General features: G+C 61.0%; 1 protein-coding gene across 2 annotated transcripts; it reads right to left on the bottom strand.

Annotated features, from left to right (window-relative positions):
- Positions 1-485: 485 nt before the first annotated feature.
- Positions 486-22,219, bottom strand: SMTN (smoothelin). Of its 2 annotated transcripts, XM_057411343.1 has the most exons (21): positions 22,122-22,219; positions 17,087-17,247; positions 16,753-16,846; positions 16,560-16,638; positions 16,129-16,466; positions 14,437-14,539; positions 13,957-14,207; positions 13,783-13,846; positions 12,383-12,481; positions 11,552-11,896; positions 10,490-10,584; positions 7,100-7,258; positions 6,933-7,008; positions 6,490-6,654; positions 5,877-5,939; positions 5,677-5,740; positions 5,183-5,353; positions 4,984-5,107; positions 4,760-4,911; positions 3,307-3,479; positions 706-846 (listed from the first exon to the last, which is right to left on the bottom strand). In XM_057411343.1, the coding sequence occupies exons 1-20, from the start codon at positions 22,170-22,172 to the stop codon at positions 3,335-3,337; spliced, it is 2,799 nt and encodes a 932-aa protein (XP_057267326.1). In that variant the 5' UTR covers positions 22,173-22,219; the 3' UTR covers positions 706-846; positions 3,307-3,334. The 2 variants fall into 2 exon arrangements, with proteins under 2 accessions (XP_057267318.1, XP_057267326.1); XM_057411335.1 differs by lacking the exon at positions 3,307-3,479 and having other exon boundaries at positions 486-846.
- Between the last annotated feature and the right edge of the window lie 304 nt (positions 22,220-22,523).

The following is a 22,523-nucleotide window of genomic DNA, read 5'->3' as shown; positions in this document are numbered from 1 at the left end:
TTTGGAACATGTGTCAACACAGGTGTAGAGACAGTGATGGAAGGGTGAGCAGTGCTGAGCACGTGGTGCCCTGAGCTGGGGCAGAAAGCAGGGGCTGCTCTTCGGGCTTGCTCCTTGGGCCTCTTGCTCCCCTGCGACCCCCTCAACCCCCCTGCCCACTCCCCAGCACATGGGTAATGCAGCCCCCCAGTACAGAAGCATCCCAGGGTGCACATGCATGGTGGGAAGCAGGGTTTCAGCACAGGGCCATGGAGCTGGCCACAGGAAGGTGGCACCAGGCAGGGCCTGTGGTGGACAGAGGAACTTCCTCACAGGGGGCCAAGGAGAACCACTCTCAGCTGTGCTGCCTGCAGGATACACCGAGGTCACACCATGCAGCTGCTGATCACTGCCAGCCCCAAGCCTGAGAGCATAGGAGTGCCTGAGCCTCCCCAGGCACCCAGGGGTGCTGCCCATAGGACAAAGAACTCGAGAACAAATAACACACCGGTGTGTGGGAAGCAAGCCAAGCTGCAGAGCATCCTGGCAGTGCCTGCCTTGCCCTGCCCACGTGGTCAGCCCACAGCTGGACAGGGCAGAGGGGGCTCCAGCAAGGCAGAGGCATAGGGGTGCCCTGTGGCAGAGCCCCTCCCCACCACAGGCCTTCCTGAGGCAGGCAGCTCCTTGAGAGCAGGGGGTGGCAGGCAGGACAGGCTCTAGCACTCTTTCTGCCGCATGCGCAACTCGTGGCGACGCAGGTGGTTGTAGAGGGACTGCACATAGGTGAAGACACACTTGGCATCCGGCTTCTTCCCCATGATCATCATGTCTTCCACGTCCACCAGGGGCACGCAGTCCACCAGCGTCCTGTGGGAGTGCAGCACTCAGCATGGCACTGTGTGGGCTGCCCCACAGTGGGGGCTGGAATAGGTGACCCACACCCCAGGGGCTGTTGGTGCTGGGCACTGCTGCCGTCAGCCCCACTCAGCTCTTGTCCACTCCTCTGTACCTACACTTCTGCTGCTCCTGGCACTGTAAAAAGCAAGAGGGACTGCCTGTGTGCTTGCCTGCACCCCTTGCACTCCTAGTGCCCTCTACCCTGGCTCCTGCTGCTGAGAGTCATCCCCTGCTCAGGCTGTGCCCACCCTCTTCCTCCTCCACCCAAAATCCCACTGGCTAGTTCAGGGAAAGCAGGATGGAATTTCATCACATGCTGCCCATCACTCCTTCTCCAAGCCCTGGCCCAGCTCTCCTCCATTGTTTCAGCTCTACCAGCCTAGTCCCCTCCCCCATCCTGGACTGGAGCCTGAGGGGCTGCCTACCCCAGGCACAGAACACCACCACCAGTGGGATGGGTACTGCCCAGCTTCAACCAGCTCAGCACTGGTCTGTCTAACACTTCCCAGGCCAGACTCCTGTGCAGTACTGGGGTCTGTGCAGAGTATCTATAGCTGCCTCCCAGTCCCCACAGCCTCCAGGCTCTGCCACAGTCCATCAGTGGAATGATAACCCTGCCCTTGCTCTTCCTGCCCCACGACCCTGCCCGAGCTCCATGGGCTGCCAGTATAGCTGGGGTAGTCATGGTGAACAGGCAGGCAGGGCAGGGCACAGCACAGAGGGGAACTGGCCACCTCTGTTTTCTCCTTTCTGCTGGGTGGGCAAAGCAGCAACCTTGTCACTGCTGCCACCACCCTGGCCCTGCAGCTCTGACCAGGCAGCTGGGCAGGTGCCAGCACCTACCTGGGGACAGACTACTGGAGCACCCCAGTGTGCTGCTACTGCAAATAGCTGACATAGCCAGGAGTACCCACGCCAGAGGCTATGCTGGTGGCTGCTTTGTGCAAACGGGCAGCACCCACTACTGCTAAGGCTAGCTCAGTTGGTCTGGCCCCGGGACCACCCTCCAGTGGGGGCACTAGGCTCTAAACACAAGGAGGGTCCAAACCCCATGCTGCCCCCCCAGGCTACTGTAACTCCTGGTGGAATCCTGTCCCTCAGCACAACATAATCCAGCAGGCACAGCTGAGGAGGGAGCCCCAGATGGTGCCAGCACCCTGGGGAGCACCAGCGCCAAGGAGAGTCCCCAGCCCAGGGCTCTACTAGGACCCTGCTGCTGTGGTCCACTGCCCCAGCTTTCCCACAGGACCTCTGCTGTGATGGAGTCGAAAGGCTCCAAGGCCACAGCTTGGCTAGCACTGGTCCTACCTCCTGATGTGGTCTTGGGGGAGAACGTACTGGGTAGTGTGCACAGGGCCTTGGAAAAGCCCCCACCTAAGCTCCTGTGCCCCCCAACCCTGGCTCAGGGGCGATAAGCAAAGCAACAGCAGTGCAAGGAGCACAGCTCTGCCCTTATAAAGCCATTGTTTGGGACGTGGTGCACCAGTGCTGCACACGGCCCAGGGGAGCAGCTGCTCCAGCACAGCTGGGATGCCCCTGAAGACAGGCACAAACACTGCAAGACGAGGCAGGACCCAAGCCTTGAGTCACACTTTCCAGGCTTCCCACTCTTGCCCATATATGAGCAGGCAGCACTGTGCAGGCCGGGCATCATGGCCCATGCCTGGCCTTGCACCCATGGGGCAGCCCCTGCATATCCTGGGTGAGGGGAAGGAGTCATCATGTGCTAGCAGCAATACTGGGGCACCTGGGGAGGGTCACCCACACCAGGCACCATGGATGCAGAACGCCCCACATGGCATCCCCAGCAGCTAATGCCCTGTATCAGGCTTGGCCAATGGGGAGGGAAGAGCCATGGTTAGAGTCAGGGACAGTTTAGACTGGATCTTAGAAACAATTTCTTCCCCAAGAGGGTGGTCAGGCATTGGAACAGGCTGCCCAGGGCTGTGCTGGAGTCACCGTCCCTGGCAGCATTCATAAACCATGTAGATGAGGCCCTTAATGATGTTATTTAGTGGGGGCCTTGGCAGCACTGAGGTAAAGATTGGACTTGATGATCTTAAAGGTCTTTTCCAACCTGGCTGATTCTATGATTCTACAGCAGCTCTGCTCCCACTAGCACCCTCCCCATGGCTGGAGACCCAACAGGCCCCCCAGGGTGACACGTGTCATGTTGTGTCCCATGTGTGTTCCCATCACCCTTTCCCCTCCCCAATTCCCATGGGTGCTATATTGTAGGGCTAGAGGCCAGCCAGCCAGCAGCCTCCATCCCTCTCTCCTGGCCAGAGTTTAGCTCTGCTGGCCAACACTGCCAGGACCTGCCCCTTGCCCATGGGCAGCCCCCAGCCTCTTTCCCAGCCATGATGGCCACTCCCTGGGCCAAGCCATGGCGGTGGGCGCAGGCAGGTATGTGGAGGGGAAGATTCTCACCATCGCTCCCGGGGGGGGTGGAAATGGGCTACGACTTTTTGGTTTTTACCAGCCCCTTCTGGACCAGGCAGCGATAGAATTCCTGAATGTATGTGTACACACACTTCCAATCTGGCTCGCGCATCCGGACCATGTCCTCCACGTCCAGCAACTGTGGACAGTCCGCGTGCTTCCTGGGGGCAGGGAGAGAGAGGGGCAAGCCAGTGACCGCAGCCCAGTCGGGGAGGGGGGAAGAGAGAAAACAAAGAGACACAGATCAATGCAGTTCCCATCCCTCCCCCGGGCAGATGCTGCTCTGCTACCACATGCTCTTTGGGTGCACAATGCAGAGGCAGGAGGGCTCCAGGCACCGCTGCGCCAAGGCCATTCAGTGAGATTTGGGGGGGGGGAAACAAGCAAGGGATGGGGAAGGCAGGTGAGTGGCGTGAAGAGGCGTGAGGTCCAGAGATAAAGACAGATGGAGAAGAAGGAGGAGTGAGGTGTTCTGGTGCGCCAGGTGCTCGGGGAGCCGGTTCCAGAGCAGAGTGGCACTCTATATAGCCTCTATATAGCCATCCACTGGGAGGATGGGGGGGCAAGGCCAGCCCTCCTGTCCAGCTCCACTTGGAACCGCGCAGCACAGCCCTGGTGCAGGAAGCTCGGGAGAAGGTGCTCACAAGAGCTGGAGGAGGAGGAAGGATGAGAGGCCACCTGGCTTCCAGGCTGGAGCGATCGATGGCTCTCTCAAGTCTACGCACCGGTTCCCCGATTAAGACAAAAAGTCTGTTACCAGGAGCACCAAGAGTCAGGCACCTGGCCCTCTTCTCGCTCCCCTGAATGGCATCATGGCACCCAGGGAACTCACAGGAGGTCCCTCCCAGCTCACGCCACAACGCCAGGCACTGGCCAGGATGGGATCCCCACCTGCCTGGCCCTGCCCCTGGGCAGGGTGCTGGAGTGGAGAAGTGGGTGGGAGGGAGACAGAAGGAAGGATAGAGGGGCTGACTGCCAGCCCTTCAGCTGGACGAGCTCCCATCTCTCAGCACCCAGGAAAACCAGAAGCAAAAGGGGAAGGGAAGAGACCAGAGAAGCTGCAACAGTGTTTTGAGCCCCGAAGACCGTGAAAGGAGGCACCTGGTATGGACAATCCCTGCTTTCCACTCCCCAGGGGCTGAGGTCCTACACCCTGAGGTCCTACAGGGATGCATCACCTGTGGTTGGGTGGGCTGGGGGGCTGCTGCCCTGCTTTTGGGCGTTCTCCCCCACACCCACTCTCACCATGCCAGACTGGGCTGCACTGACACTACTTTTCCCCTGGTGTCTAAACCTTGTTGCGGAACAAGGGGGAGCAATACTGATGGGCACCCACCTCAAGCACCATCGCGCCTGCCCACGTGCCCCCTCGCCCTGGGCAGCGAGCAGGAGAGCTGCCTGAGCCACCCCAAGTGCCCATGGTGGCATACGAGCTACATACTCTGCAGAGGAGAAGGCCACCTCAAAGTTGTGGCGACGATTCTGGGGTGTCAGCTGACTGTAGTCAAACGCCTCAGGGAAGAAGTTGTGCACCAAGGCACAGAAGGCCATGCCATCACTCCAGCTGGATGAGAAGTTCTGGATGTCCACGTGCTGTGAGGGCAGGAGCGTTACTGAGGGGCAGAGTGACTAGCCCTGGAGGTGGGGAAAGTAGATGGTACTCACCTCATAGCCCCGGGTCTTGGCTCTGCACCAGTCCAGCAACATCTGCTTGATGCTGTTGGCATTGGGTACGCCAAAGCTGGAGGAGCGCTGCACCGCAGTGCGTGCCGCTATGGGGTTTGGTGAGCTGTGGCAGAAGATGCGGAGTGTTAACTACACAGTGCCCACCATCTCGGCCAGCCTGTCCCCTGCCCAGCCTCACCTCCCACCCTCCTTCTGCAGCTTCTCCATCATGGCCTTGCGAGCCTGTGAGGCTGATGTCTTAGGCAGACTCTGAGCTTTCATCAGCTCCTTCTTCTTCTCAGCCTGGCGCCTCTCCAGCGCAGCCAGGCTGCTCTGCCTCGAGGCACTCTCATCTTCACGGTCAAAGATGCTGGGGAAGAGATAGACACAAAGATAAGGGGGCCACGGGCAGCCTGGGAAAGGGCACATGGTGGCCCCAGCCCATTGCCAGCCCTGGTGCTTTGAAGACCTCCACATCCCTGGGAAAGAAGAGGGGTGGCTTAAGGTCCCCAGCTGGCAGACACGTCTCCATGCACATGGATGGACACATGGGGACCACTGAAGGAAGCAAGCATGCCCCAGGGACCAGGAAGCTTTGGGGGCACCCCAGCACAGGGACACTGCAAGCTTGGCAGATAGGGTTTGTACAAGCAGACCGTCCACCTGGGGCTACCCAGAGACACTACCACTCACCTGCCAGTCTTCTTGGAAGAGGAGCTGTAGGATGACTTGGTTTGAACAAATGTGCTGTTGCCATCTGCAGAAAGAGAGAGGCCTTGGGCAAGAGCCGAGAGAAGCTCTGCATGCACCACAGGCAGGAATGGCTTGACAGCAGCAACACCCATGGTTATAACCAGAGGATGCTGCAGGGAAAGGGCAGCAGAAGTTCTTACTATCCGATCTCTTCACATAACTCGACTCCATGGTTGTGGTACGGGAGGTCTTGGTACCATCGCCTGCAAGAGAGCAATGCAATGGTGAATCAGCTGGGGCCAGGTGCAGTGGCACCCACAGACACACACTGTTGCCAAGCACCCTGGCATCCATGTAGTGCAACAGGAAGAAGTCTCAGGGGGCAAAGCCATGGCCGGGGCAGGTAGAGGGGGCACTGATTGCATACACCCCCCAGGCAAAGCCCTGCAGCAACTGTTGGCTTGAGCCACTCAGGGACTGTGAGAGTAGATGTACAGGGTCCAGAAAACAGGTCTGAGATGCAGACAAGGCCCCTGCCATGCTGACAGGCTGGAGGATTGGCTGGGAAATCTCCAGAGCAGATTCCTTAAAGATCCCCAGGCAGACAGAGCAAGCCAAAGGAGATGCAGTAAAACTCAGCCCTGACTCATAGTCCTGCTCCCAGTGCAGTCAAGGCAGACCCAGGACAAGCAGTGGGAGTGGCACAGGAGCTGTGACGGCAGAGCACTAGACACTTTGCACAAGTCCCTGAGGGGCTGGCACACAGCACTGGCTGTGCTGGGTAAGTGACCCCCACACTCCCCCAGCCCGTACTAGACTGGACTAGCCGCTCGGTCTTTGTGACGGTGCTGCGTGCCAAGCCATCGGCTGACTGGGTGCTCTGCGTGGTGGTCGTCTCTGTGGTGTGCCCAGCCCTCCCTGCGATAGCCTGGGTCCTAGTCTCCTGCAGCCGCTGGTCCCGTTCCTTCTCTCGCTGGTCTGCAAATGCAGGTGGGAGATAGTATCAGCCACGAGAGGCAGGAGCACTGGGCACTGTCCCACCACACACCAGGGGTCCTGCTGGCCATTGCTGGTCTAGAACTGGCTTATGGGAAGCACAGTGTCCTCAGCCTGGCTCAGCCAAGGGACCAGCATAAGACCAAACATTCTCTCCTGCTTCACCACAGCCACAAAGCCCCGCACCAGTGTCCCAGCACTTCACTGGCAATGCCACCACTAGAGCCCTGACCCCTGTGGGAATCACCATCCCCATGTACCTCTCTTGCGCTGGCGCAGCTCCCGCATGGCATTTCGGATCAGTCGCCGCTCCTCAAAGTCTGTTGTCTGATCCAGCTGCAAAAGAGGTGGAGCTCAGCATCACCTCTCTGCCACCAGTTCAGGGTCTCCTCACCTTTCCCCAGGAGCCCAGCGGTGGCAGAGGTACCATCTTATCCAGAATATCCTCATCCTCAATCCTGTTCAGTTCCTCAACGTTCAGTTTGCTTCTTCTCTCCATCTCCCTCACTTGGACCTTCTCCATGCCGTTGGGCAGCTCTGACTCCAGCCTTGGTGCCTGGGGCTGCTCTACAATCTCTGGTTCCATCTGCAAGGACAGCACTGTGCAACTGAACCCCCGCAAGCTCAGCCACCCCCACTCCCTGCTGCTCAGGGTCCAAGTCTCCCATCACCCTGACACTCGCTCAGTGCCAAGGGTGATGGGGACACTGGAGAAGACATGCTACGTGCAGCATAAGAGCTCACAGCTGGTGGGATGCTGCAGCTGCCTGCGGTGACCAAGGCAGGCAGGAGAGCACAACGTCCCTGACTGCAGCACCCCCTAGTCTGCGAGGGCCCAATCTGGCAGCCAAGACATCTCCAAATATTCACCATGTTCCATCACCACAGGCTGCCAGGGCTCTCCAGCAGACAGGGACTGCATGGGTGCTCCAGGCTGAGCAGTGCCTGGCGCAGGCAAGATGCTGGCAAGGCCAGTGTGGGCCATTAGCAGCACAAGGGATTTCCAGGGAATTAAAGGACTTAGCAGACAGAAAAGCTTGTGCAGAAGATCAAGAGCCTCCCCCGCATTCCTACCTAGAATCTAGGACACCCTGGCCCCCACCAGAGCAAAGCCAGAACGCCAAGTCCCTTTCAGCACGACTCCCCAGCAATGTGTGGCAGGCAGCAGGCCAGGCCCGGAATAGGGCACGGAGGCTGCAGAGAGGAGATGCCAGCGTGGGGAGCCGAAGTAGCCCCAACACTCACCTGGCCCCATCCTGCATCCTGCTGCCCCTGCCTGGCACCCAGCCCATGTCAAAGCCACTGGTGGGAAGTGACACTGGCCACACGCACCCATGCCACCACTTGTGCCCCACCACTGCTGTGTGGGATGGAGCAGGACAGCTGCCTGCAGCCTGGCTGGAACGCTGACAATGCAGAGCAGGCAGATGCCGTTTGTCCCCCACAGCAGCGAGCCCAAATGGTGGCAGATCCCGGTGACATTACATTGCCTGTGCACCACAGCCACGGTCCCACCTCGTGCTAGGAGTGCTGCTTTGACTCCATGCACCCCCAGGGCTGCTGGAAGCCCTGTGGGCTGGTGCCACTCCCCACCCCACCGCTAGGCATTGCCATGGGGCAGGGCTGCCCGCACTCACACCACTGTTGCTCCGGGAGAGATGCAGGGCTGATTGCTGGCGAGTGCTGGAGAAAGTGGGCGGATGGGCCACGGGGCCGCTGAGCTCCTCAGTGCCCTCAAAGTGGGCGCAAGGGTCCTGTGCTTCCAGAAAGAGCGTGCTGAGGTCCTCCCCAGGGGAATCCTGTGGCCCCAGCTGCAGCACCAGCAGGTCGAGGCTGCGAGCCAGGCGCGCCAGCTCTGCCCGCAGCTCCCAGTGCTCTTCCTCCAGTGACCGCAGCACCAGCACCAGTGGCTGCACCCGTTGCAGCGCCTGCTCCAGCTGCCCCTCCACCACTCCCCGGAAAGCTCCCAGCTCCTGCCGCAGCTCGGCCAGCTCAGCCGCTCCGGCCTGCGCCAGCCCCTCCATGCTGACCCCCAGCATGGCAGCAGTGCCGGTGCTCAGCTGTCCTCTGCCCTTTATAGGGGCGCCAGGCGCTCCCCCCTGGCTGGAGGCTGGCCCGGCACAGCTCTGCGCCTGCTGGGCTATTCTTATCGCAGCACCCGGGGGGTCCCGCACAGGGGTGCTGAGGCAGGTGCCAGCACTTGGACATGTTTCCAGCCCTGGGACCAGGTGGTTTGGCAAGAGGGAACTTGATGAGTGCGCTCCACCTGGAGCAGCTCCCAGGGCCCTTGACACCAGCCAGGGGTGGGGGGCTGTGGGGCACAGCAAGTGGGGTAGAGCCCCCAGGCAGGGTCAACCCCAGACCAACATTTTGTTAGGTGCACTCCAGGGCCATGGACCACCCATGCACCCTTCTGCCTGGGTGCCCTCCTACTCCTGGCCAGCATCACCCACAGAACAGTATCTCCAGTCCCAGGCTAGCACTGGTGATGGCCTTGGCTACCAGCTGTGATGTCTGGGGACTTCCATCCCCTGTGCTGCCTGATGAACACCCCAGGGGGACCCCACCAGCGAATGGACATACTGCAGCAGCACTGTCCCCAAATCCCCACAGCCCACCAGTCCCCTCCACCAAAGCCCTACCTGGCAGGGCTGCCAGCACCGCTGTGGCTGCTGCCTCCTCCTCCCTGCCCACTGGGAGCACACCTGTAGGCCGTGTCTCCTGCTGGGCAGCCAATGGATCCCAAAGCCCCCACCCCACCGGGTAGCACAGCTAATACCTTAATGAGAAGTGACGGGGCTGCTCAGGCCAAGCCTGTCCAAGCGCATTAGCACAGGGCAGCCACCCCTCCTGCAGGCAGCAGGACCCAATGGCTCATACAGGCAGTACTAGAGGGCAGCCCTGCCAGGTTGTAGGCACTGCCTGCTTCATAGGGTGAGCCAATGCTGCCATGGCCACCAGCAGTGCTGTGCCTGCAGAGGCAGCCAGCTGAGCCGGGTGCTCCCAGGGCCAGGAGCAAGGTAGTGCCCTACTTGACATCCCAGCTCCTGCCAAGGCTGCGTGCACAAGTGCCTCACATTACCCTAGATGGGCAGGAGCAGATAAAAGCACTTGAAGGGCTGTGTGTGCAGGGCTGCCTCCTGTGTGCACCCGGCTCCCCCCGGCCAGCACATGGGAAGGGGCCACATCATGCTCTGCCCCAAAGACAGCAGAGGGTTGGCTTGTTTTTTCCAGTCGTACCCAAGAATCCCCCCCAGGCCAGGGCTGCTGCTCTGCTGTTGGGATTGCCAAGTGGGAGAAGGCAGGACCCCAGCCTGCAGCTCCAGGGTCAATCAGATACCCTTGGGAAGGCTTCACAGCCAAAGTCCATTTCCAAGAGGAAAGACAAGAAGGAAGGGTTGTAATGGGTTTTACCCTGAGCTCCTGCACCATAAAAGGTGTTTTAAATGGAAGGAGACCCACAAAAGGCCCCCAGCCCACCTCCCCCACACCCTCAAGTGTTTGTACACACAGTGGCACAGTACAGCATGCAAGGAGCTGCCACGCCTGGGGCTGGGCTTCCACATAGAGATCCCCAGCATCTCTTTGTTTAAAACAAAGAAAGAAAAAGCAAATAGCAAAACCCCAACCTACACAAACACCCCACTCCCACCCCCTCCAAAAGAGCCCACCCAAAGAAACAGCCAGAGGCTACAGACTGTGCTGCCAGCACCAACCCAGCTTCCCTGGTCATTGTTCCCCACCCTAGGCCAGGAGCCCCCAGGTCATGCTCAAGTGGGACATGGCCCCATAGCTCCCAGCCGTTCTGGGCACTCACCTTGGTGACATTGCTGCTGATGTTGCAGATACTGCTGACACTGCTGGGGATGGTAGTGATGCGGATGGGGGTGCTCCGCAGCCCCAGGGTCACCTCTGCAAGGGGAACAAGAGGCACATGGGGTTTGCCCCAGCTCGGCAGGCTCAGCCCTGTATCCGAGAAGTGGCTTCAGCTGGACTGCTGGCCTGCCGCACACATCCTGCCTCAACGATGGCACTGAGCTCTGCCAAAGGGGAAGGGCTCTGGGCACAGCCAAGGGATGGGGCAGCTAGAACCCCCTCAGCACCCTGGCTCATCCTCCTCCCCAAGGGAGGGCACTTTCAGCAACATGCCATCTGGAGCCAAGACACCCCCTTTTGAGGGACTGCCCCAGGATAATTCTGAGCCAGTCACGTCTGTGAGCCGGCAGGGCTGGATCAGGGGCAGGGCATGAACAGCGCAGCACGGTGGGGACGGGAACAGGCTGCAAGGCCAGATGGCTGCCCAGTACTGAGATACCATGAGCAGGCTGAGCATCCTTGCCAAGCAGTGCAGGCTGTCAAGCACACTTCTGCCACAGCCTCTGCTCTTCTGGTAGTGCTCATGCTCAGTCACCAGCGCCCAAACGCCACTGTTGCTGCTGTTTTTCAGTGATCCCTGGCTAGTCCATCACTACCCACTCCTGCCCACATGCATGCTGGTTTCCACCTCCTCACTGGTGCCCATCTGCCCACTTACATCCATTTATTACCTGCACTGCCCAACTGTGCACATCATGATGTCAGGAGCACTCTCCCATGGTGCTCATGACCCTACCAGCACCCACCTGCCTGCTTGTGCTCATTGCCCCCATGGTGCCCGATGGGTGCTCACCTCTCCCAGTTTCACCTCCCCGAGTGATGCCTACTTAGGCCCATCATCCTTACACTACTTATTTTCCCATCCCATCTTCACCACGGGTGCTCTCTGTCCCTGCCACCCATCTTCCAGTCTTCTGATGGATGCCACACGTCTGTGTCATCCTCACCCCATCCCTGATGGCTGCCCCTGCCCTTGTCACCCAACTTCCTGCACGATGCCCACCTGCCCGCTGGCTGCCAGGAGTGGCCAGGACGCGAGGTGTGAGGGGCTGCACGCGCCCATCCTTGATCTCGATAGTGAAGTAGGTCTTCATGCCGTCGAGGCCAGGACTGCGACCGGCGGCGACCGAGGCCGGGCACTGCTCTGCGCCTCCTCCGCCGCAGCCCCGCGCGTTTTGAGAGGGCCCTGGCGTGGCCGTGCGTGGCCCCCGTTGCCATTGGCCGGGCCTGGCCCGTCCCCCCGCCGCTGCCGCGGCGCTGGGGGCCGGCCCCGCGCCGGCAGGGACGAACCGCTGGGCGCGCTCCCGCACGGAGGCAGCCCGCAGCGGCGGAGCGGCGGGGTTCGGCTCTGCGGGGACGGGAGCGGGGGGTCACCGGGCCTGCAGCAACGCGCGGGTGTCCCTGCCACCCGTGATGCACTCGCCGACACCATGCATGTGAGCTCCGCGGGGGACCCTCCAGGAAGCATGCATAGCCCTTGCCCTGGGGTGCCCCACCACCCGGCTCCGGTGCCCTGCCATGCACGAAGCACACAGTGCATGCTGCCCCCCAGAGACCCCACCACACATGCAACACTGTCGGATGCTCTCCCCCTGGGGTGGTTGCAGCCTCCTGAAGCGTCTGTGTCATCCTGTCCTCATCCGCCCCCACTTCTGCTGGGGCCTGGCTGCTTCCGCACAAGGGTGGGGAGGAATAAATGCTGGGCAGCGAGCAGGAAAGCAGGAGCACAGTCATCCAGTATCCCGACACCATGAAGCTCTATGCCTGCCCAGGCTCCACGATGGACCTCCCACCACTGTGAAGCAAAGCGGAGGCAGCTGCTGTAGGAGCTTACCTGTGCGTCCAGGCAGGCGCAGGGAGGAGGATGTCTGCTCCCACCGGTGAGTGTTCAGGCGAGCCGGGGTCCCTGCCACATCCTGGGTTGGCACTGCCACTTTGGAAGGGACAAGCCAGATATGCAAGGCGCAGGACAAGGGGAGCAGAAGGTGAGCACAGCACAGGGTTCTCTTGCCATCCCTTCCCACCCCTCTGCCAAGTGCAGCACCCTGTGGATCCCTCCCTGTCACCCCACACTCTCTGGAGCATAGAGCTGAACTCTGGCAGCACTCACAGGCTGTCGTGCACTCCAGGCAGCTGGCTGTGCCCTGCAGCACCAAGCCACACTGTGGAGCAGGGCAAACCAGAAACTGGGGTACCCACACCCTGTCGAGTCAGGAGTGGTACCTGGCGCCTTCGCCAAAACACTGCAATCACTCCTGTGCCCACCAGGCACTGGCACAGCATAGCCAGCCCGGCAATCAGTTCTGGAGAGCAGGAGTAGGTGGTGTTCCAGTCCCCATCCAGGGAACCCCCGGGGTGCAGGTAGGCACTGAACAGGCAGCACTCTGGCTTGGGGCAAGAGTCACTGATGCCAAAGTTCTGCATAGGCAAGGACTCAGCCTTTCCCCAGCACCCAGGTTTGAGCCCCTAGTGAGGCAAGGGATGTCTGTGTCAGGTCCTGCATGCTTCCCTCCACCCCAGGGCTGTGCCACGCTGCAGCCCACCACCCCCAGCATCACCCCAGGGTTTTGCCTTCCCAGGAGCCAGCAGCTCCTTGGGGCTTCTTGGAGGGATAGGACCTCTGCCTGCAAGGGTGAATCTGAGGATGCCTGACCCTGATCCCTGGGGGCAGAGAGCTGCTTTCTGGATTTTTTTTCGTGTTTCCTCCTGGCACAGCTGTGGGGACAGTTTTCCCAGCAGTTGGGAGAGGGCAGCTGCTGGCCTCAGGACCTGTCAAGGTTGTGGGGAGGACCCAGATGGTGCTGGGTGGTGGCTGGACCAGTGAGTGTGGCCTCGGTGGGGGTGGGGGTGTCAGGGCCAGCCGGGACATGGCTCCTGGCCTTATTGGGTCAAAGAATGTAAAAGGACCGAGTTTGCTGCCGGCACGGATTCCCTTTCATGGCCCTGCTGCTGCCTGGCCTGGAGCCGGGGGATGGGTAAACAGCCTGTCCAGCATCAGGCTGGTGCAGGCACTGCCACTGCAAGCTGGGGGACAAATGACCCCTGTCTGGCAATTGCCCTTTGTTAGGCCACATCCTGCCCCAGACTGCATGGACTTAAGTCACATCCCCAGGGCTGACACCCTTCCTGGCACCATTGGGATACATGCGCTGCAGGGCAGGGGGGCAAAGCACTGCCTAGCTGCGGGACTTAGGGCAGAGCCCCAGTTCTCCCTCCCCATGAGACTGCACTTACCCGATGACTGCTCCCTGCACCTCCTGGCTGGCCCTGGCACATGACCATGCACCGCGGTACCAAGCTGCAGGGAGAGAAACACGCAGTGCAGTCAGCATACACCACCAAGCCTTCACCCACAGGATTGCTGGCCCCTGGCAGTGGTGGCCCCAGCCCGTGCTGCCATGTCTGTACCTGGCTGCCAGAACTGGGCTGGCTGGGGGGGAGCTGCTCCACTCGGTGGCTTTGCTGCTCACTGGGCTCCTGGGTGGTGGCAGGGCTGCCTGGGCTCCCATCTTTCCAGGCTGCCTGTTGCCCATTGGGTTGGGCAGTAACTGGGGAGCACAGCTGACCCCGATTCAGGTCCTTGCCAGCATCTTTGAGCTGTGGAACAGGCTCTGGGGCCAGCTGCAGCTCCAGGAGCACTAGGGTACCTGAAACTGCAGCTGTGGGAGACAGAAGAGGCTGTGCATGGGGGTGAAGCCTGCCACTGCCTGCAGAGCATCCCTGCTCCTTCAGCCACACCAGGCATCTGGCTTCCCTGCCTGCATCATTGGGAGATGCTGCGCCATCCTCTCCATCCTCCCACCCCTCCCCACCGCTCATCCTGGTGTTACTCTGACCCTGGACATGCACCCAGATGGGGTTCTGTCACCAGCATTCATGGGAACTCACCCTGGGTGCTGGATTTCTGGGAGTCTCCTGCCTGCCAGCTGTGTAGCTCCTGCATCCCACCTGGGATGCATTCCTGGTTCACCATGTCATCTTGCTCACGGGCCTGGGGAGAGCAGAGGCTGAGAGCGGGGCCAGCCCCACTCCACTCTGACCAGATCACCCTGTCCTATCCCTGCCACAGGCTGTGGCCTGTTCCCACACTGTGCAGGCAGGGACCTGGGTGCTGCCAAGGATGGACAAGCCAACTCCTGCACAGGGGTCACTGCAGGACGCTGTCAGGAGGGCAAGTGTCCCCACGCCCTTCTGCCTCCACCAGGTAGGGAAGTGGATGCTGTGCCTATCAAAGGGGGGGCCAAATCCTGCGCACCCTGGGCCTCCTGGCACTGTGTGGGGCTGATGAGCACCAGGGCATGGAGCAAGGAGCTGGCTCTTGCGTCCCTCTGTGGCCCCTGCCAGAACTACACCAGTCTTGTCTAGCATGGATGCCAAGAGGTCGGAAAGAAAGGACAGCTCCTGCACAGCACCCCACCCCTTCGTGCCCCCAAGCCCACACTCTATGTGACAGGGAGCACCCAGTTTTTCATCATCCTGTCTCTGCCTGCGGCACTGGTGGTGCTGGCAAACGATAGGATGCTCTTAGTGCAGGACCACATACAGGTTACAAGGGTGTCCCTGACATATGCCTGAGCAGAGCCAGGATGTCCTGATGTCACCAGCCAGGGCACAGGGTGCCAGTCCTGGCCATGCCAGCACTTCTGGGATCCTTGTGGGCTCCAGGGAGAGGGAGGTGGAGAGGAACCCATACCCTGAGGTGGCACAGGGAAACCACGATCCCAACGCAGGTGCCACTGCAGGGAAAGGGCCTCAGGTTTGAAGTAACCAGCCAGGCAGTGGGACCACCATGCTGGCTGCTCGGGAGGTGTCCCAAAACAGCCAGACCTGGAGACAGCATGCCAGCATATCTGGATGGGGAAGGCAGACAGTGCTGAAAGGTGGCACAGGCCCATGTCCCCCATGCAGCCTTGTCCCATGGCTGGCAGAGCAGGAAGCTGGGCTCAACGGAGGCACCCTCTCCCCCAATGGGCAACACTGCACGACATCTCTGCAGAGGCTTCCTACTGCCATAAGACCCGCAATCCCCTGCAGGGTCATTGCCGCCATGCAGAAAAGCCAGACTGCACCCATTCCTTCCAGTCCTGCCAGCCAGCTCATCCTACCCCTGTACAGAGAGCTCCACAATGGCTGGTGAGCACCAGCCTTGCTCCACTGAGCCCCAGCCCAACAACGGCCAGTAGGAGAAACCCACACGGAAGGCTGCTGGGGGATCAAGGCTTCTGCCTGCACCAGAAAACTGATGCAGGCAGGATGAGCAGTGCACCAGGCACAGTGTGGGTACCCACAGACCTCTTGCCCACAGACCTCTTGCCTGCAGCACTTGTACCCAGGCTGCATGCTCAGGGAGGAGCCCGGGGCACCCTATCAGCAGCTCACCACTGCTGGGGGCACACTGACATAGCACAGCCCACCTGTGTCCCCATACCCCCGGAGACTCCACCTGCCCCAGTATTCCTGGGTGGGTGAACCCCGCATGCCCAGGAGCTCGTGTCCCAGGTAGGCTGACATAGGAACTCAAGGGAAGGGCAGGCAGGTCTTCAGTGGTCCTGATTCCCCAGCAGCTCCATGCTCACTCACCGCTGAACTGCTGGGCTCCTGGGCAGTGGGCTGCTCTGCAGCCCCTCCATGGCCACTCTCCTCTGGCCCGGCCAGTGCTGGTGGCTCTGCATCATCCTGCTGGCTGCTCTCCCTGCTCCTGGCTGTGTCCAAGGGCTCGGCAATGGCCTCACCACAGCTCTCCCCGCACCCTGCCAGGGCTGGCAGCTCGATGTTACCCCTCTGGCCGCTCTTCTCCCTCCCAGCCAGGGCTGGTGTTTCAGCATCATCCCTCCGACTGCTTTTCACATCCCCAGGCACAGTGCAGGACTCACTGCCGACCCTCTGCGTGCTCTGTGCATTCCCAGCCAGGGTTGCAGCTGGGTAGCAGCAAAGGCAGTGTTTAGGAAGGAGCTGTCCATGTCATGGGCTCTCCAAGGTAGCGGCTCCAGGACATGGGGATGATGCCTCACCTTCGATCTCCTCAGCCCGTAGCTTGCGGATGGCAGCTCGGATCAGCTTGCGCTCCTCATACTCACCTGCTGCCCGCAGCTGCAGGATGGAAAGACATGGGAGAGAAGCAAGGTCAGCCCCAGCACACACATGTACGGCCCTGGCACACGGATGCCCCCAGCACACAGGTGTCCCCGGCACACAGATACTCACCAGCTTTGTCAGCTCTTCCACATCGGTGATGGCTTCAAGCTGCCGGGACAAGGTGGCCAGGGCTGCCTGCTGCTCCTCCTCCAGGTGCCGGGACCTGCGTGGAGTAACAGTGGCTGGTGGGAGCTGCTGTGGGTGTTCGAAGTAAGTCCCCTCATAGGCAGCCAGCAAATTGAGGCAATGCCCCCCTGACACGCCAAGCCACTTGTCACTGGCTGCTCCCACCCTAATGCCCTTCCAAATCTGTCCAAGCCACGTGTGGCTGGACACTGGAAGCCACCATCCTCTGGGACAGAGGCAGGGGGTGAGTGGGAGCCTGGTCCCAGTCCAGACTCACCGTGGCCAGTTCTCCTTGTTGTCCTGCTGGTGGCTGCCACGTTCTGGGCGGAAACGCTTAGATGCCAGAGCCTCTTCATCCCGCTCCAGCTCCTGCCGCTGCAGTTCCCTGATGGCTGAGCGGATGCGGCGCCGCTCAGCCAGGTCCAGCGTTGCCTCCAGCTGGGTGTGACAGGTCTGGGCTCAGCACCAGCTCTCGCCACCGTGGTGCCACCCATGCTGCCACATCCATACAACGGGGCCATTTGTCTGGCTGGGCCCATGCACGTGCTGCTGGCACTATTAGGCCCCAGGGGAAGCGGGGCAGGATGCTGGGACCAACCGTGGCAAGGAGGGGCTTCCAGGTGGGCATGTTAGGAGCAAGGAAACAGGGCACGTGGTGTAGATGCCCACTGGTAGCCCACACAGCCTCCAAGGGTGGGTCCCCTGCAGCCCTACCCCACATGCCACCAGCACAGGGACAAGCACTCCTATCCATGCCAGCCCCTCCAACAGTGGGGGAACACACAGGAGAGTCTGTTCCGCTCCCACCCCCGCAGACCTCAAAAGGTGCTAGTTGGGGATGTCTCAGCACCGTACAGAGGAAGGGTTTCCCCGATCCCCCTAAAGCCCTCTCCCCTACCCTCACTAGGGGATTGCCAGCAGCTCTTGGAGCCAAACCTGTGAGCAGAATCTGTCCCAAATCAAAGTCCAGTCCTTTGTACATCAGAAGCATAGCCTCAACCTCACCACACCCCCTCCATGAAAATCTTACGGGTGCTCCTTAGGCCACCAAAGACCACTCACCAGGACTTGGCAGAGGCACCCAAAGCCCCAGTCCTGCCACTGGCCCAAGTGCTTTGAGGGGGGCCATGCTGAAGTGGGGGTAGAAGGCTGGATCCACAAGGAAAGGCCAACCAGGGCAGGCACAGGCCTACTGTCCTCCCACTGTCCTGCTGCGAGACATCAGGACTGAGCCGGTGCCGAGAACCCAGGAGGCAATTTCCCACAGAGCTCATTCAAAATAAACCCTGTGACCCACAACAGCTGCTGCCATCATCAAGCCCTGGCATTCTGGGAGCAGCCACAGCTGCAGCACAGGACAACAGCATCAGTCCCCTTCCTTCCCTTCCCACAGGCCACTGCCAGGCCACCCATCCAGGCTCTTCAGGTTGTGCTGCAACAGGAATCAACACTGGTCCCTCAGCCAGATCCAGTCAGAGCAGTGCTGAGGGCCTCAAACTACTGCCCCCACACAGAAACCCCCCGGCACAGAGGCCCCAGCAAAGCCATAGACCTTCATGCTCCTTGCTTGGGGTCTGGGGACCAGGGGAGGATATTTCCATCCCAGTGAAACCAGCAGGTATGGAGCTGCCACGTACCACCACAGTGGTAGCCAAAATTGTGCTCTTCCAGCCCCTACCAGTGCTGAGGCCCAGCCAGGAGCATTATCCTTCCCCAGCTGTGAAAACTCCAGCAGGATGCTTCACAGTTTGGACTGTCACCTCCAGGGCATCTCCCCTCAGCCAGCCTGGTGCAGAAGATGCACCTAACCCTGGGGACAGTCACTTGAAGCCAGAGTGCTCCCTCCCATCCTGGCAGGCCCTGCCATGCTGGCTCCCAGTGCCATCCCTCCCAGCACACTGCAGCCACTCGCCGAATCCCATAGCAGCCAGATTATCTGCCTCAGGGCTGGAGCTGGGGCCTGCAGCCCTTCATGCTCTTATCTGGAGCTGGCACCTCTGGTGGTACAAGGGCAGGGAAGTGTCTGGGAAGAGCAGGAGCCACTGTGCTGCCAGGACATGGGAATGTCAGGGAGAAAACCAGCCCCTCAGTCTACAGGGCCTCCCATTTCCCATCTATGCCTGCCCTACCTGGCCTTGGGGATGCTGCTGCAGGCAGACTGTCTGCAGGAACAAAGGCATCAAGATGCCTTTCCCCCTGCAGCTCCAGCTGAAGCCAGGAAGCCCAGCTCTGTTGTTCACAAGGTGGCAGCAATGGGCTGGGGGAGTGATGGAGTATAGTCCAGGCCAAACCGAGGGGCTGGAGGTGTTGGCCCGGTGGCAAACACAGCTCGCTGCAATCATGCAAAGGCCTTGAGGACAGAAAAACTCCTTCACCACATACCAAGAAGCCAAGCCCCTGGCCATTCCCCAGGCTGTGTATGCCTCTGCCCCAGCAGCTGGGTCAGGGTGATAGGGGGAAACAGGAGTAGCTGCAGGAGCTAGGAGTGCTGGAACAGGAGGATGTGATAGAACACAAGTCCCATGCACCCCAGAGCAGGGAGCATTCTGGCACTTGTGTGCTGTGCGACACCTGCCTGCTAGCTCCAGGGTCAGCTCTGCCTGAGAGGCTTCAGCTGGGATCTGACCTGCACCTGGGTCCTGGAAGGATACTCGCAAGAAAAACAGTGGCAGGACAGGAGAAAGAGCCTTGTCTCCAGCCCACATCAGCATGGACCTGGGATGAGGCAAATGAGTGGCTTTTGAGGTTCCATGGCCAGCAGCAAGGAGCAACGTGCCGGAAACCACAGCTGGAGCCAGGGATGGGAAAGGGCTGAGGGGCCCTTCCCTGCCAGCACAGGCAGGCCCAGGATTGGTACATGCCAGGGCCTCACCAGCCCTGCCCAGCCAGCAGCAAATTAATGGTTATGAGCAAACGCCCGCCTCGGCACACACACAAAGCAGCTTTGTAAAAAGGGTGCTGGCAATGCACTCTTGAGCTGCCTTCCTGATGATACCCAAGCACGGCAGTGGTGAGAGTCCCAGCACAGTAAGCAGCTCCTCAGGGAGTAGCCCTGCATTCACCCGGCTCCCCAGAGCAGCTGAGTACAGAGCACTTGGGAGGCTGGTGCCCAACCACAAGGAAACTACTCAGGGGATAGGACCTCAAGCACCTCCTGCAGCCCCAAGCTTTGCTGTCACGTTTGGAAGGAGCCATGGGGTGTAGCTGCCTCCCAGGCAGAGGAGAGCAGGAAGGACAGACAGGCAATGGGTACGTGGCAGGGATACAACACCCCTCAGGGCCATTGAAACCTTTCCCAAAGGCCACTGGCTGCAAGACGGGGACCTTATGGCCACAACTTTTCTCCAACCTGTCCTGCCTCTGCCTGCAAGGGGATTTGCATCCTGCCTGTCTAATTAATCAGGCTGAGATCTGGAAGGACGGGGTGAGGGAAGCACTGGGCCAGCAGACCACAGCCTGGAGCTCAGCACAGCCCTGAGCACTCAAATAACCCCCTCCTTCCAGACACCCAGCTAAAAGCCACCCTGCAGCAGCACCCACCACATCCCCTGCAGTTCTCTCTCTAGGTTCCTCAAGGCCTTAGTCACCTTCGTGCTACATCATAGGTTCATCCCAACTGGCTTCCCCCCTGGACTGGAGTACCAGCAGGCAGCTGGTGAGAGAAATGCATGGATGCCTATGAAAGGGAGATGGGGGTATAGCTGGGCAGCTCCCAGCACAGCAACAATCCCAGCATGAGGGCTGCAGGGACCTGCTTGCATACCCCAGCCTCCTTCTTCTAGGGACTCCAGGGATGTAACGCACTGCTGCCAAAGTCTCACTTGCTGGGAGACAGGAGGAGAGGAAGAAATCCAGAGCAGAGGGCTGGGAGAGCAAAGGAGCAGGGAGGAAGCGGTGGGAGAGGCAGTTTTCCCTTATATGGACTAATCCTCCTCCAGCTGATCGGAGCCAAAACCTAACCAGAAAGAAAAATAATTCCATCCCCACTTCACGTCAGCTTGGAGCAGGCTTTCCCCAGCCCAGGCACAGGGAAACCTGAGCAGGGTGCTCTGGTGATGCAAAGCCCCACCATGTCAAAGACAAAAATTCACCTACTTAGGCTGGCTAGAAATCAGCCACCACAGACCTGACACCCATCCCATCGCCACTCCTGGGGCTTCATTTCAGCCCAGAGACCTCAGCTGGGACATGGCAGGGCCGGAGCACTGGTAGTACGGGGAGAAAGCCCAGATGACCCATCCCTGCTCCTCCAGGACCCCACGCTGGCCCCAACGGAGGGCAGTGGGCTCCTGAGCTCAGGAACAAAGGGTAGGGCTGCGCCTTGTCGCCCAGGGCAGGCTGAGGACGGTTCATCAGGAGGATCTGGCAGCCCCTGCCCGGGGCCCGGCGCAGCTCCCGTGGCACCCAGACCCTTTCCTGTTCCCGCAGCCGCCCCTTCCCGGCTGACTCAGCTTCCTGCTGCCCCAGCGCCGGCCCGGGATCAGCCCCCGGGACACCAGGCAAGGCCCCGGCCCCGAGCCCGCCGGGCTAGAGGGGACTGGCGGAGCTGCCCGAGGTGGGCAGCACATTGTAAGAGATGCCCAGAACAGCCCTGGCTGAGCGGGTCAGAGCCCAGCGCCCAGAGTCCCACTTTCGGGCTCATCCCACTACGAGCCCACTTGGCTCCGGCAGCCGCGGGGCCACAGCTCCGCTCCAGTTCTTGCTCCCGAAGTAAGGGAAGTGCCTCAGACGTTGCTGCAGCAGCGGCTGCACAAGAGGCGCTGCCCAGCCGTGCGGACGCAGGCCATGGGGAGCTCCTCCCGGCACCAAGCCAGGACCGGGCACCAGAAGAGCAGATTCCCGAGACAGATGGCACCGGGAGGGTTGCGAGCAGGTAGTGGAGCCGGCATCAGGAAACGTCTCAGGAGGGAGCCGCCGGCCAAGGCGATGAAGCCAACAGACAGACGGTACAGCCGGAGCGCGGGTGCGAGCAAAGGGCCGAGCGTGGCCAGTGCTGAAGGGCCGGAGGCTCCGGCGGCTCCGGGGCAGGGCGGCGGCTTGTGCTAGGCGCTCACCGGTGCCCAAGGCTCCAGCCCAGCCCGGGCTTCCCTCAGGTGCCGCTGGCCGGGATCCCCCAGCACTGCCCCAGCTGAGGGAAAGCGGCAACTCCACCACCCGCGGAGGCGCGGACAGGCCCAACGCTGCCGCTGAGCCACGGGAGCCAGCGCGGCCGCCCCTCCCCCGCGGCGGGTCACAGAGCCAGGGCAGGCAGAGCGACCAAGGGCTGCGGGCAGCGCGCGCCGTGCCCCGGCCCAGCCGCCGCTGGGACTCACCAGCTTCCGCAGCGCGCCCTCATCCATGCCGAGCAGGCTCTCCTGTGACATCTCGCCGCCGCCACGGACCGGCAGAGACAACAAAGAGCTGCCGAACCGGCGCGCCCCGGCCCTACACTACACCACACCACACCACACCGCACCGCACTGCACTGCACTACGCTCCCCTCCCGTCCGGCCCGCGCTCCTCACAGCACGACCCCGCCCCCCCACGCGCCCGCCACGGCCCCCATTGGCTCTTCTTGCCGGGCGGGAGTCTCTGGACCAGCCACGCCCCGTCTGGCCACGCCTCTTCACGCGAGGCCACGCCTCCATCAGCCCCGCCCCAATTTGCCCCGCAACGCCCCTCCCGCCGCAGTGCGTGGCGGTATTACCGCCCCTGCAGGCTCCTGGTGGCCGACC

This window comes from Pezoporus wallicus, unplaced genomic scaffold (genome assembly GCF_028554395.1).
Source record: "Pezoporus wallicus isolate ANWC-B61680 ecotype Strahan unplaced genomic scaffold, APGP_CSIRO_Pwel_v1 contig_8226, whole genome shotgun sequence".
Classification (NCBI taxonomy): domain Eukaryota; kingdom Metazoa; phylum Chordata; class Aves; order Psittaciformes; family Psittacidae; genus Pezoporus; species Pezoporus wallicus.
This window is presented reverse-complemented; position numbering and strand designations above follow the sequence as displayed.

Coding starts and splice junctions, on each gene's coding strand:
- SMTN (XM_057411335.1), bottom strand. CDS start 22,172: ATGTCACAGGAGAGCCTGCTCGGCATGGATGAGGGCGCGCTGCGGAAG. Junction 16,639..16,752: donor TGGAAGAGCTGACAAAGCTG/GTGAGTATCTGT, acceptor TCCATCCTGCAG/CTGCGGGCAGCAGGTGAGTA. Junction 7,009..7,099: donor AGGATATTCTGGATAAGATG/GTACCTCTGCCA, acceptor CCTCTTTTGCAG/CTGGATCAGACAACAGACTT.